At 36.8% G+C, this 15115-nt stretch overlaps 1 protein-coding gene across 1 annotated transcript in view; it reads left to right on the forward strand.

The window, feature by feature from the left end:
* PolE1 (DNA polymerase epsilon catalytic subunit 1) overlaps positions 1 to 15115 on the forward strand; it is a 138663-nt gene that overhangs the window by 93274 nt on the left and 30274 nt on the right. The window contains exons 26-28 of the mRNA XM_081738559.1: positions 2477 to 2687; positions 10472 to 10556; positions 12344 to 12547. Of these exons, the coding sequence (XP_081594685.1) occupies positions 2477 to 2687; positions 10472 to 10556; positions 12344 to 12547 (500 nt within the window). The remainder of the gene's footprint in view (positions 1 to 2476; positions 2688 to 10471; positions 10557 to 12343; positions 12548 to 15115) is intronic.

Here is a 15115-nt window from a genome sequence, read left to right on the forward strand (position 1 = left end):
ACCTATGATGATGATGATGATTCTATATACAAGAGTCATTTAATATATCTTATTAGTATCTTGTCCTTATTTTGCATAAGATGTCAAGACACAAAGTGATTATGTATCATTAGATAATAGGTCTGGCATCCAAGAGGATTCCTTCGCTTTAATCTTTGTATGTCTGACATCTTAGTACGTTATACCATTAGGCAGTTACAGATATTGCTTAATAACGTTATACGTATTGATATATCTTTGGTAACTCCGGTCACTAGATTAAAAATAAGAATACCAATTGTAACTGCGAGAGATGATTTTAATGATGATATGCATATACAGTGTGTACGATTGGATATTTTATGGTAATGAATTATAATTATTTTGATTATTAAACGGTAAACAAATTACTACTGTACCGTTGAATCTGTGTAGCTTTGGTTGTGGTCTGAAAGACTTGTGACGAATATATTGGTCTATTGAAATGGATATTCTGTTAACCTCAAACGAAAGTATCCACGCATAATTTTATTAATACGGCAATAAAAAAGATAAACCTTAAGTCCTGTTGTCTATTATTCAGTACATATAGTGGAACCTCTCTCGTCCGCCCTCGGCTGGTCCGCCACTCCGGTTAATCCGACCGTGCTCGAGCCGAACTTGTCCCAACTCGTCGGTGATTCAGGAGGCCCAGTGTCGTTTATTGCCGTCGCAGTATTGTTGTTTATCGTTTCTTTCGTTGTGTGTGTTTCCTGTACTACATTGTGCAGTTTTTAGTGTTTACTGTTCGTTTGTTTTTGCTGTAGAGAACAATACAGTCATTTTTGAATTCGGAGAGTGTTTATTTTACTGTAAATCGGTATTTTTCTGTATTTTTTGATAATCCGACCTTGTTTTGCGTTCCGACCATACCCCCAGTCACAAAAGTGTTCTACTGTATATATATATATATATATATATATATATATATATATATATATATATATATATATATATATATATATATATATATATACAGGGTGTTACAAAAATTTGTCAATATTCTGGAAATAGATTCCTCACATCAAAATAATAAAAAGTTCATACAGACCTGTAGTCGGAAGTGTATACTTTCGTAGTTATAGGGTGCCGAAAACGTGAAGAAATGAACTTTAAAGGTTCGTAATACCACTACTATAGGACCGATCGTAGTCGGGTCAATACATCTTTGAGGAACTAGTATGTGAACTATCCAAATACCCATCTTTCACAACCTCCGGTACTCGTACAATTATTTTTAGAGAGGCTGTTTGGGAGTACTTGATCACTCTCCATCTACCTCTCTAAAAATTGGTGTGCAAGTACTGGAGCATTCTTAAACATGGATATTTGGATACTTCACATACAAGTTCCTCAGTTATGTATTGACCCGACTACGACACGTCCCGTAGTAGTGGAGCTATGAACTTTTAAAGTTCACTTGTTTCACGTTTTCAGCTCCGAAACAATTTACTTTTGAGCACAAGTCCACTTGGTGAGTTGGCAACAAACTTGCAGTCTCATCTTGCTCATAGATTATTATACGCGTCTAGCATACATTTCCCGGCTAACCTTTTCTTTGAACTTATAAGATAGTGCCTTCCATCTTGAAGGAATATAGCAAAGGCGCGTATTTTATGTTTTCTTTGGTGTATGGAGAGAGTACGTGACAACAGTTTAAACTAGCAGAGCTGTGCTGTGTATATTGAAAGCCACATTGGCAAAAGTATGAACCAAGTGTTAAATTAACCTTGATTATGTACAGTAAACAACAAAAATATAATACAGTATATAACAGTGATATTAATTACTACTTGCTCCTTATTTCAAAGATAGATGCTTGCAGGAAATTTAAAACTTCTTCACTTGATCTACCGTACATCTGTTCAGTGTTTAGTATATGTCTTCGTTAGTTATTGTTACTCCTTTTACATGTAACTGCTTTGGCAATTTTAAGAGTATTGGATGTACCGTATTTATTTGCGTATAAGCCGGAATTTTTTTTAAAAAAAAAGAAAAAAATGAAAATTAGTAAATTTACTAATGAAGCAAACAAACCATAAAGAATACATTTTCTTGCTAAATGCTAAATAATTCTGGTAAATTAATATGCCTATTTTTCTTTCTGTGAATGTTTAAAATATCTGCTAATGCACTGACGTGACAACAACCAAAGCAAAACTTTCTTATGACGGCTTCTGGCAATAATGTTTAGGAACTTTTTCCTATTGCATTGATAAAGGGTGTCTTCTACTTTACTAGCCATGTTAACAATGTCTATTCTAAGCCGAGGGGAGTTTTGTGAACCAAGGCAAAAATAAAATAGGCCGGTTTACAATCTGATAAATACGGTACTCCACTTTATAAGTGTTCCCATAGGAGCATTTTCATTTCTTATTAATTACACAACGTTCTTGATCAACTTGCATATATAATGTAGCGCACCAAGAAATATGTTTAATGAATCTATTTCTTCCAGGAACAAGCTCATCGGTGGCCTTTGACACTATTCCACAAGCGTCTTTAGAGGAGATGATCGGAGGCCAAGCAGCCATTCCTTCCAGTTACGATGAAACAGCGTTGTGCAGTGCAGCGTTCCGCGTTCTCAGATCTATGGTTAATGCCTGGCTACGGGATGTCTCTTTGTACAGAAACGTTTATGCCGACTTCCAGATCATTCATTTTTACAGGTATTGTCAACCACTATTTAAAGAGAAGAGCAGTTTGAAAATGTTACTAATTAGTTTTGTAAGGGTTGACCGTTTCATAGCACTTTCTTTCCTATTAAATGCGCTGTTTTCGGGTAAACGTGGGTTCCGTGGGTTCCGTGTAACGTGGGTTCCTATCACCACGGCATGGCGCGTCCTCAGGTTGCGGATCGAGGAGAAGGCCTCTAGATATAGAGGTTAGCTGCGAATATACTGAATAAGCAGTCGCGGACAGACGACTAGGAGTGGTCCTCCAGCTTGGGGGTTTGGGTAAGGCTAACACCCTCATCCTGTAAAAAAAGGTACTTGTTCAGAAACATTCACAAAAGCCTCGGACAAGGACTGATAACTTGGCACGACATCAGCAAAAGAAAATGGACATGAGATTTGGAACATGGAATATTAGAAGTCTTTATAGGGCAGGCGCGTTAAAATCTGTAACGAGTGAGTTAGAGAAATACAGGATGGACTTAGTAGGAGTTCAGGAAGTTAGGTGGGAAGGAAATGGATCTGAGAATTCCGGAAATTTTACGTTCTTTTACGGGGAAGGAAATAAAAATCACCAGTTAGGAACAGGGTTTTTCGTTCACAAACGAATATTACCAGCAATTAAACGGGTTGAATTTGTTACTGACAGACTTTCTTTTATTACTCTTAAGGGACGGTGGTGTGATATTATTGTTTTAAATGTACATGCTCCAACTGAAGATAAGGGTGACGATATAAAAGATAGTTTTTACGAAGAAGTGGAACGGATATTTGACCAACTCCCGCGATACCATGTGAAGATTCTATTAGGGGATTTCAATGCGAAGGTAGGGCGAGAGGATATTTTCAAACCGATTATAGGGAACGAAAGTTTGCATAAGGAAAGTAATGACAACGGTGTTAGACTCGTGAACTTTGCAACATCCAAAAACCTAATCGTGAAGAGTACAAAATTCCCACATCGCGACGTTCATAAATACACTTGGACATCACCAGACGGAAAAACACATAATCAAATTGATCACGTTTTAGTAGATAGAAGAAGACAATCTAGCATAATTGACGTCCGGTCGTTTAGAGGGGCTGATTGTGACACTGATCACTACCTGGTAGTAGCTATAATACGGGAGAGATTATCGTTGAATAAAGGTAATATTCAATGTCCGAAAACGGAGAGATTTAATTTAAAGAAATTAGAAGAGAGCCAGGTAAGAGAGGAATACCAGATTGAAGTTTCGAATAGATTCGCGGTTTTAGAAGACTCGGAGTGCACTAGTGTTGAGGATACTTGGATTGAAATTAGAGATAGCATTAAAAGTTCAGCAATAGAAAAATTGGGACACGCAGAAATACATAGGAACAAACCATGGTTCGACCAAGAATGCATTAAACTAGCAGAGAAGAGAAAACAGGCAAAATTACGGTGGCTACAAAATCCGAATGAAACAACTACACAAAATTTCGCAGATATCAGGCGGGAAACTACCAAAACTTTTAGAACAAAGAAACGGGATTTTTTGAAAGCTAAAATTAAGGAACTTGAAGATAATAGTAAAAATAAAAATATTCGGGACATGTATAAGGGGATCAGCGAATTTAAGAAAGGCTATCAACCTCGTGCTTATATATTAAAGAAATCTGACGGAACAGTTCTCACCGATACGGATAGCCTCTTAAATAGATGGAAAGATTTCTTTGACGATTTGCTGAACACGCAGCCAAAAACTAATGTGCGTGGAGAAAAGGAGATACACACCGCAGAACCGTATGTTCCAGAACCCAATCGAATAGAAGTGGAAGCCGCTATAAAGAAATTGAAGAAACACAAATCTCCGGGTGTAGATGAAATTCCGGCTGAGTTAATTTTAGCTGGAGGCGAAAAATTGTGGAACAAGATACACAAACTCATTCTCCTTATCTGGAACAAGGAAGAATTGCCACAAGAGTGGAAAGAATCAATCATTGTTCCAATTCACAAGAAAGGCGACAAAACTGACTGTAATAATTATCGAGGCATTTCTCTTCTGTCAACATCCTATAAAATCCTTTCAAATATTCTGTTAGCAAGATTGACCCCATACGCAGATGAAATTATTGGAGATTATCAGTGCGGATTTAGACGAAATCGATCAACTATCGACCAAATATTTACCATTCGCCAAATACTCGAAAAGAAGTGGGAATACAATACCCTGGTACATCAACTATTTATTGATTTTAGAAAGGCTTACGACTCGGTTAGGAGAGAAACATTATACAACGTTCTTACAGAACTTGGAATACCGAGAAAGCTAATTAGATTAATTAAGATATGTTTAAGTGAATCCCAAAGTAAAGTCCGGGTAGGAAAATTTTTGTCCACGAGCTTCCACGTCGAAAATGGCCTGAAACAAGGAGATGCGTTGTCGCCATTATTATTTAACTTTGTGCTGGAATACGCCATAAGGAAAATCAAAGATAGCAACCAGGGCCTAGAGTTGAACGGCATTCACCAGGTTATGGCATATGCTGATGATGTAAATTTAATAGGGGATGATAGGAGAACAGTAGAAATAAATGCAGAGATCTTATTAAACGCTTGCAGGGACATGGGTTTAGAAGTAAATGCAGAGAAAACTAAATACATGGAAGTGCGTCGGGGCCGTAATACGGCAAATTGTGGAGGCGTTAAAATATTAAATAATGCTTTTGATAAAGTGGATACTTTCAAATATTTAGGATCAATATTAACAGACGAAAATCATATTCACGAAGAAATTAAATGTCGACTAAAAGCAGGGAATTCGTGTTACTATTCGGTTCAAAATCTCTTGTCGTCGCGAATTCTGTCGAGGAATTTGAAGCTTAAAATATATAAAACGATAATCATGCCTGTTGTTCTGTATGGTTGTGAAACATGGTCGCTTACTTTGAGGGAAGAACATAGACTGAAAGTATTTGAGAACAGGATCCTGAGAAGAATATTCGGACCCAAGAGGAACGAGAATGGGGAATGGCGGAAGCTTCATAACGAGGAACTACATAGTTTATACGGCTTACCCAACATTGTTAGGGTCGTCAAGTCTAGGAGGCTTAGGTGGGCAGGTCATGTAGCTAGAATGGAAGAAAGTAGAAACGCTTTCAAAGTCTTGACTGGTAGACCCATAGGAAAACGACCATTAGGAAGACCTAGGCGCAGATGGGAGGACAATATTAAGATGGATCTCGCAGAGATAGGAATACAAAGTAGAAACTGGATGCAATTAGCTAAGGATAGAAGTCAGTGGAGAGCTTTTGTGAACGCGGCACTGAACCTCCGGGTTCCATAGGCCATAGAGTTAGTTAGTTAGTTAGTTTTCGGGTAAACGAGAGAACTAAATATCGGAAATAAAACATTTTCCTAGCAATGCCATTTCAAAAAACTATGATGACATATTAGTGGGATACGCACATCTGTGGTCAAGGCTTTCGTGTCCAAACCTTGCTCATGAGAGTGGATTATGTTGGTAGAAGCATAATGTGTGTGTGTGTTTTCTCAGGGGTACTCATGCATGACGTATTCCAAAATAATTTAACCCTTTTTTTATCGTCGTTACTTGCCTTTATCATCATTATTATTTAAAAGAATAAAAATACAAATATATTCTTTCTTTGAAAGGTGGGTTTATGGGTCAAGGTTCTTCAGAAGACATTGTTCTAATTGGAGCGAAGCTCCTCTTTACTCAACTTAGGCGTACCAAATTTAACATGGTGATTCGAGAGCGTGCGTTGCGTGTCGTATGGAGTCGCATATTCCGATTGGACATACCATTGAGGAATAATCACCGAAAAAACTGGATCTCCGAGATGCCCAAACCATTCTTAACCGAATTTGACATGGTGATTCGAGAGCGCGCGCTGAGCGTTTATATGGTCGCATGTCCCGATCGGATATACCATTGAGGAATAATCACCGAAAAACGAGATGCCTATACCCAACCTTGGAAAGCATTTAGCGCGCGAATTCTCATTGTAAACAATGCAAAATAGAATTTTCAGCATTAGAAATAGGGCCAAGCCCTTTTCGATTTGTTTTACGAACACAATTTTTCAAAGGCATTATACTTTTCGCTGATATGCCAGATTCAGCTATTTGCATGTCGTATTCGTTCACATAAACAATTGATGCACTAAAAACTTTTATAAATAATCAATAAATGTCGATCCTTTCGCTCCAAATTTGCAATTCATGCATACCTAGTATTAGTCAAGCTGAACTGAAGTGATCTTGATCATAAAAATTGGTAGAGTATTGGGATAGTTGAATGAATAAGGCTAATTGCATATGATAATGCTCTGCATCATCATCGCCTCTCCCGCAGGTTGAGTGGTTAGCATGCACATCTTTTTTGTATTGAATCCTGAGCTCGATTCCCGACGAGAGAGCTGTGGAATTTGAAGCATTATATGATGTTTCGGATTCGAGCTTAAACCGTAAGTTCACGCCTCATTTATAGCCTCTGTACTGAAAAATGTCCACTATACCCTGGCCGGTGAACAGTGATTTCTGACAGCTTTGCACAAGGCCACGGCGAGCAAGCAGAAGACAGCAGGTCAAACAATCTTAGGCACAGAACTTGTCGCGTCTCCATGGTAACCACCGCACATTGCCAAACTTTCATTCACCCCCTCCCGCTCTCAACGAGGAAGCAAACGAGTCTCCCCTTGCACGAGAAGCACATGGCAACACTGCACTCCTTAGTCGTCTTCGCGAGCTGAGCTGTCAGAAATCATCGTTCGCCGGCCAGGGTATAACCATGTAATCCTATGGTTCCCAATCGGTGTGTCGCGACACTGATGTGTCACACAGTCCCATAAAATGTGTCGCGAACATAAGAATCACTACTTTGGAGATACTTATTATAGTCTTACACTACTATAGTTCATATTATTGGCCCTATTAATAAAATATAAAACAAGTATATCGCGATGTTAGTCTTTCAGCAAGGTGTATCGTCAGTCAAAAAACGTTGGGAACCACTGATCTAATTCCCGTCTTAGTCTTACTTTCTTCTACTTCTTCATCATCATGATATTATGATTCAAGAAAACCAGCAACAGCGGCTATGAAGCTAGCGACGTGCTAGCAACTTCAAATCGTCGGCTGGTTAAGACGTTTTCTGGACTTTGTACCAGGAGGTTTAGTATATTTTAATTATGAATAGGATTTTGAATAAGATACAATAATGTATGATAGTTTATAAAACAGTTTTTAAGCTACGAAAACTGGGAAACTAGTAAAATCGAGGGTCAACCGTCCCAATTCCCGGCAAATTGTAAGCGCAACGAGGCGCGCGCACACACACACACACACACACACACACACACACACACACACACACACACACACACACACACACACACACACACACACACACACACACACACACACACACACACACACACACACACACACACACACACACACACACACACACACACAAAAAGCCATAAGGTGTGTACACACTTGTCAACCATTTTAGTTATATTTACATATTTATTAGATGGAAGCCATACGTATTTTTCTTAGATTTGTCAACATTTTCACTTTCCTATCTAATGAAGGTTTAGTGAAAGAGCCTATAGTGTATTTACATTTTAACTGTATATATTTTATAGTATATAATTTGTCCGGATGAAAATATATCAATAAGAAATTTTAATAACTCGAGAACTTATAGTAATAGAATCGTCCGTTTTGTTTTTGGAAGTAAGGAAGAATAGAATTTTATCCCCAGCAGAACTCAACCGGACTTCACGCATTACTCGTGAGCAAAATAGCGTCCTTTACTGTTCGTCAGAAAGTTGAGTGCTGTTTTTGGTTCGCAGAATTCAAGTTCCCTGTAACCGTACAGAGAAGATTTAGACAATAATACGGATAGAAACTACCAGGCCGTCATTTCATTGTCAGATGGCAGAAACAATAACTGGAAACTGGCTCTGTGTTCAGGAAGAAAAGCAGTGGAGAAATAACAGTGAATGAAGACGTGGAGACGGTTCGGGAAGCTTTCTGCGAAGTTCACGCAAATGCATAAGAAGTGTGAATACAGAACCGCGAATCCTGCATTCGACTGTATATGATATCGTGTATAAAAGGTTACGTCTCAGAGCGTGCAAGGCACAGCTTATTCAGAAACTTCAGTTTAATGTCCTCTTTCAGATATGAATTCCCTATTGAAATGCTATCCCACATTAATGAGAACAATGATTTCCTTAAAAAGGTAAGTCTCTCTGATGAAGCCACCTTCCCTACGCCAGGTAAGGTGGATAGGCATAACTGCAGGCTATGCAGTAAAGATAATCCACATCTCTTTGTGGAACACAGACGCAACAGTCCAAAATTAAACGTGTGGTGTGTGTTTACTGAAAATTTTGTCATATGCCCATTCTTCTTTGAAGAGGCTACAATTACAGGAGCAACGTACCTGGCAATGTTGGAAAATTATGCTGTACTTCGCTTATTACAGGGTTACATGTTCCAACAAGATGGGGATCCTCCCATTATGTCCGTTGCGTGAAAGAACTATTTGCAAAACAATTGGATTGAAAGGGGAGGTCCCATTCAGTGGTTCCCGAGATCGTCCGACTTGACCCACTGAACATTTTTCTTTGAGGATACATGAAGACTTTACAGAATTGTCGATGCTTGTGGATCCGGGACATCTCAAATGCTACGCAGCGCCTTGAAGGAGGTTAAATACTTCCTTGATTGTTGCCAGACAACAAAAGTCACATGTGGCAGTATAGAGAGAGAGAGAATGTGTGTGTGTGTGAGTGTGTGTGTGTGAGAGAGAGAGAGGTATATATAAAATTATATTCTTTCCTCTTTCCGAAAAACAAATCCGAATGACTCTATCACTATTAGTTCTCGAGTTATTCAGATTTTCTTATTAGTATATTTTCATCCGGACATATTATATACAAGGTATTTCAAAACAACATTGACAACGTTTGAGAAGTGATTCCTGACACCAAAATAAGACAAAAAGTATAGACCAACTTGGGTGTACAAATGCTTCCTTTCGGAGTTATAGGCTGCCGAAGAAAGATTAAAAAAAAAAAAAAAAAACTTTAAAGGTCTATATCTCCAAAACTATGGAACCTACCGTAGTCGGGTCAAGACTTCACTTAGGAACTAATATGTGTGCTATTTGAAAATATGTTTCAGAATCCTAAGGTACTCACGTAACAATTTTTATAGAGGCAGTTTGGCAACTGGCATATAATTTGAAGTACTCACGAATTACCTCGATAAAAGTTGTTACGGAAGTACCGCAGGATCGTGAAACTTGGATATTTGGATAGGGCACAATTTCATTTTTTTCATGTTTTCGGCAGCGTATAACTCCGAAAGAATGCATTTATGCACCCCGGTTGGCCTAAACTTTCGTCTTATCTTAGTGTCAAGAATCACCTCCCAAACGATGTTGATGTTTTGAAACACCCTGTATATTCAGATATGAATTTTTAAAAGATAACAAATAAAAAGGCGTTAAATATCATATTCTTGTTAGTTTATATATTTCGTAAAATATCAAAATTCTCTTTTATAGTGTAAGGAACAATTTTTACAATGAAATATTACTATTTAACTGGAACTAAGATTTATTCCTAAAACTTGAGATCAAATTTCTGATTGAGTTTATTATTTTTCATCATGTGGTTCGGATTTCACGTTAATCAGTAGAATCCGTCTCATATAGCCTCGCTGCTGGAAGGGACGTTAAACTCAAAATGAACTCAATTAATTATTTTTTCAGGTGGCTGCGATCACCCAAAGCACTTTTGTATGATCCTGCTCTACGAAGAACATTGCATAGTTTAATGAAGAAATTGTTTATGCAGGTACATTTTTACTCTCGTTTGTATGGTTACTAAACTTACACTTGGTTTGTTCATTTTTGTAAATTATTTTCTTTTATTTTTCAAATAATCCTCACCCTTTTAACATATGTATATATACACATTTCCTTATTTAAATGATAGTGTTTTAAATTGTGAAAGTAATTAGTATTTAAGAAGAAAATATTTTATTCTGTGAGCACATTGGTTCAAGGGCTCACATCAGAGAAAAATTGTTTTCCATTTGGACTCGACACCGGGACTAACTGGCCACAAATGGGATGAGTCTGCCGACTCACTCACGAAGGACTCTTGATAAGAATACGTTGTACTGATCTTTACCTACCTTTTAATGTAATTGTCAAAGAGTCATTTCAGAAGGACAAAAAGATAAGCAATTGCTCAAATGAAACCATTATACAGAATTACATATAAATCGGGAAACTCCCGCCTTAGCCATTGGGGAAATTCTCTTATTACTCTAAATGTATTTGCATGTAAAATTTTAAGGTCAACGTATCATAATCAGTACGTTAAAACTGAGGTATTAAATTACAAATTTAGTATGTAGATATCATTCAATAAAATTAAAACAAAGTCTAATCCAAGCTAATGTTGGAAGCTACGTAGGCAGTTGATAAATTTTGCAAATTCTATCAATATTTTTAAGCAACCTTGGTTCCTTTATAAAATAACAAGCATTCAAGCAAGCAGAAATATACAATTTGGTTTCGTTTCGTATGATTATGCTTAATATCCTTATATAATACCTAGGTTAGGTTATTAAGGAGAAGACTTTCGCTTCAAGTGACATCCGAACCACTACTTGGTTTACACTTGAAAGTGGGGTTGTAGTTCGACCAAGAATTGAATGTGGGACGTCTTGATTAAAAGGTGAAAAGGAGATAATTAATGCACATGGTTTGATATGTGAAAACGACACCATGAAGTTCACACGATTTAAAGCCTTTTTTTGTTTTGTTTTGTTTTGTTTGTTTAAACCAGTTTTTTTAACAGCTGGTTTAAACCAGCCAACCCTGTTATTAGTAATAATGCCATATCTCCTTTAGCCTACAAGACATAACCACTGGACAAAGTAAAGACTGTGTTTCTGATTTTACCCTATACAGATGTAATTCTTCGAAGAATGACCTACATATATATTATTGTATTGTTATTGTGTACATGAGCCGCAACAGAAGGGTTCTAGCTCGTGCCATGTGAGCTTTGTGGTGGATAAACACTGTGTGCGTGGGTTTCCTCGGGGTTCTCTCACTTTCTACATTCCACCATTTCAATCATTTCTCATCATCACCGTTTCCTTTAGCTTAGCCGGCATAATCATTTCATATCTTTTTCTTTGCAACAAAAGAGTGTTAAGTAAAATTTGAGTTGCATCTACTCATGAAAGCAATACTAGTAGAGAAATTAGTGATTTTTAACTAGTTTAGAGTTTACAAAACGAAAATCAATATATTTTGCCATCACTTGTCACAAGTTGAAAATTTCAATGACTTGATTTATTATATTGTCATACCCTCTATTTTGTTCCTGAAAATGCAAATTCATCTCGGAAATTATCGGAACAAGAGTCTTGTTCTCTTTTTAATTTTCTCCTGTTTTCCTTTACTTCTAACTTTTTTCCGACACTTCTTCTGTTTTTCCTTGTTACACCCAACTAATTTCCTTCCATTTTTCCCAGTTTCTTTCGTCGTTTTTACATAATTTTAAAACAGAAGAGTTATAAAAGTAGAGGAAATACATAGAATTGCTTGCATTTTTCTTTCCAGTTAGTAGCAGAGTTCAAGAGATTGGGATCTGTGATTGTGTACGCAAATTTTAACAAAATCGTAATCTGCACGAAGAAAAAGAGGATAGAAGATGCCATAGCATATGTAGAGTTCATTGTTCAGAGTATTCGAAACAAAGAACTGTATCATAGTATTGAAATCACATACCACCAGTGCTGGGAATATTTAATGTGGTTGGATTTGGTGAGTAGAAACAATTCAATATTTCCCAACTGAAGTTTGTTAATAAGTTGGGGTTCACTCTAGATTCCTGAGAGTAATCAATGAAATACGAGAGGTTATCGTAAAGTTTTAATTATCATCAGGAATTTATTAAGATATGATGATGAATTTGGTCAGTGTTATCTTTGGTTGTTATGTGCATGATGTTGTGGAAGTCAGCTCCTAATGATTGTTTATTTTTTCTACAGGGTGTGCCAAATGTAACCGAAGTGCAAAATGGATAAAACTGGGGCTCGCAGTATGATAAAGTTCCTGCATTTGAAGGGCAATAATCCAGGCAAAATCACGATGAAATGAAGGCTGTGTATGGCGATGATTGACCATCTTATGACACTACTGTAAAATGAAAAAGGAAATCCCAAACTGATCATATGTCCCTCACAGACGATCCAAGATCTGGAAGAGCATTCCTGACGGATGATGCGGTCACTGTGAAGAACGTGGAATGTTTAATCCTCGAAGACAGATGTGTAACAATCCAAATGATCATGAATGACACTGGTCTCAGATATGGTAGAGTCTGGAAAATTAGTCATGATGAACTTCACATGTCTAAGGTATCTGCGCACTGGATTCCTCGTTTGCTGAAGGGAGGCGAGGAATCTTCGTGCACCTTTTCAGAAGTAAGCACAGCGTGACCTTTCCCAATAGATGTTGACACTATTAGAAGAGGTGGTTTTTTTTTTTTTTTTTTTTTTTTTTTTTCTTTTTTTTTTCGGGTGTCTGGTAACCATGGATATATCAGTATGATTCGGAGACCAAAATGAAATTTTCTGACAGTAGTACCCTTCAACTTTATCACATTGCGAGTCTCAATCTTATCCATCTTGCACTTTGGTCATTTTTGGCACACCCTGTAAAAAAATAATCATTAGAGATAATTTCCTTAACATCATGCACAAGCATAACACTGACCAACTTTCATCATGTGATAGTTAAAACTTTAAGATACCCTCTCACGTGTGAACATTTAATAACAATGGCCTTTACCTCATTAGTTTTATATTTCTAGCCGTCACCTTCATAGCATTATATTTTGGGCTGTCCTGTGATGACTTTCATGATTTAGATTACTGAAATAAATGTTCCGAGTTTGACTTAAAGACACTGTCTCACTAATTGTTTGGTATTACAAACAATTTTGGAGTACTGTTGACCTAAATGGAGTACATATTATTACCCTTCCCCTTCTCCACTTGAGGATAGGCCTTGAATGCTGACTGTTTAGGGTAAGACTCCACACTTGCAAGTTGTGAGAAATGATAGAGATATCTACCTTAATCCCCGACCACGTTTCCTAGCCGCAGTTTTTTTTTTTTTTTTCATTTTTTTTTTTTTTCATTTTTTTTTTTCATCGTTTTTGGGATCTCATAAGTCATCATTTGTTTTTACCTTCCTTTTAGGATCTTTGAATGGTCGCAGTTTCTACGGAAAGTTTTCGATGGATTTTAATGGCGTTGGATTGTTCATCCATTTATCTGGCAGACTATATGCTATATGGTCTATTATAGAAATACATTGCGTCTCAATAACTGTACCCATTATTCGGTCTTTATTGGTATTATATATATATATCACGCCGAGCAAGAGTATGTGGTAATAATAAAAACGCAATCACATAACAGTTTCAACACACTAACTGTATCTTCATCAGGAAAAGGAGTGGAAGTCTGATGAAGAGACAGTTAGTGTGTTGAAACTGTTACGTTTTTGTTTTTTTATATTTTTATCACATAGCCGTGTGTTGTGTTTAGTTTGGCAATATGAAAATAAGGCCTAATAGAATAATTATATATATATTATGCTTTGGCAAGCTGGAGTCCTTGCTCCCAGACTCCTGCGTTTGCTCGGCCTACGGCCTACGTGGGGTATTCATGAAGGTTTCAAATCCGGCAGGGCTATACAAACATAGTATTATTTTGTTATAAACCAAACGAACAGCTACAGATACCTATTGTGGCTACCTAATACAGGTACAAATAAATTTCTCAATTTTCTGAAAACTGATCAGTATAGTTAGAAAAATTAATGAAAATGTTAACAGATTAAAATTTAAAATTAAACTAAAGAAGAAATAATTAATTAAATTAAAAATTACTGTCAGAAATAGATAACTGTTAAAATTAAAATAATTTTGATTTATGTAATGAGAATTGTCTTGAATTGTGAAAATTAATATGAAGTATAATGGTTAAAATTAAGGGTATGGGGAAAATAATTTCGTTACTGAGTTTTACATATATATATATATATATATATATATATATATATGTGTGTGTGTGTGTGTGTGTGTGTGTTTGTGTTTGTTTGTGTGTGTTTGTTTGTTTGTTTGTTTGTGTTTGTCAGTTTTTCAATCTTGAGCCCTCTGCTCGATAGAACATTAAAAACTGTCTGAAAGAAGTAATGAAATTTTTTGCGTCACTCTTACCGTCCCCGAGATATTGGCCAAAAAAGTTCCTATTTCAGGGAATTTAAGGAGCCATATCTCGGGAATAGTAAGTTATAGAGAGATGCCCAGCTGGCCACCGT

The sequence above is a fragment of the Thermobia domestica genome, chromosome 2, assembly GCF_964235325.1.
Source record: "Thermobia domestica chromosome 2, izTheDome1.hap1.1, whole genome shotgun sequence".
Classification (NCBI taxonomy): domain Eukaryota; kingdom Metazoa; phylum Arthropoda; class Insecta; order Zygentoma; family Lepismatidae; genus Thermobia; species Thermobia domestica.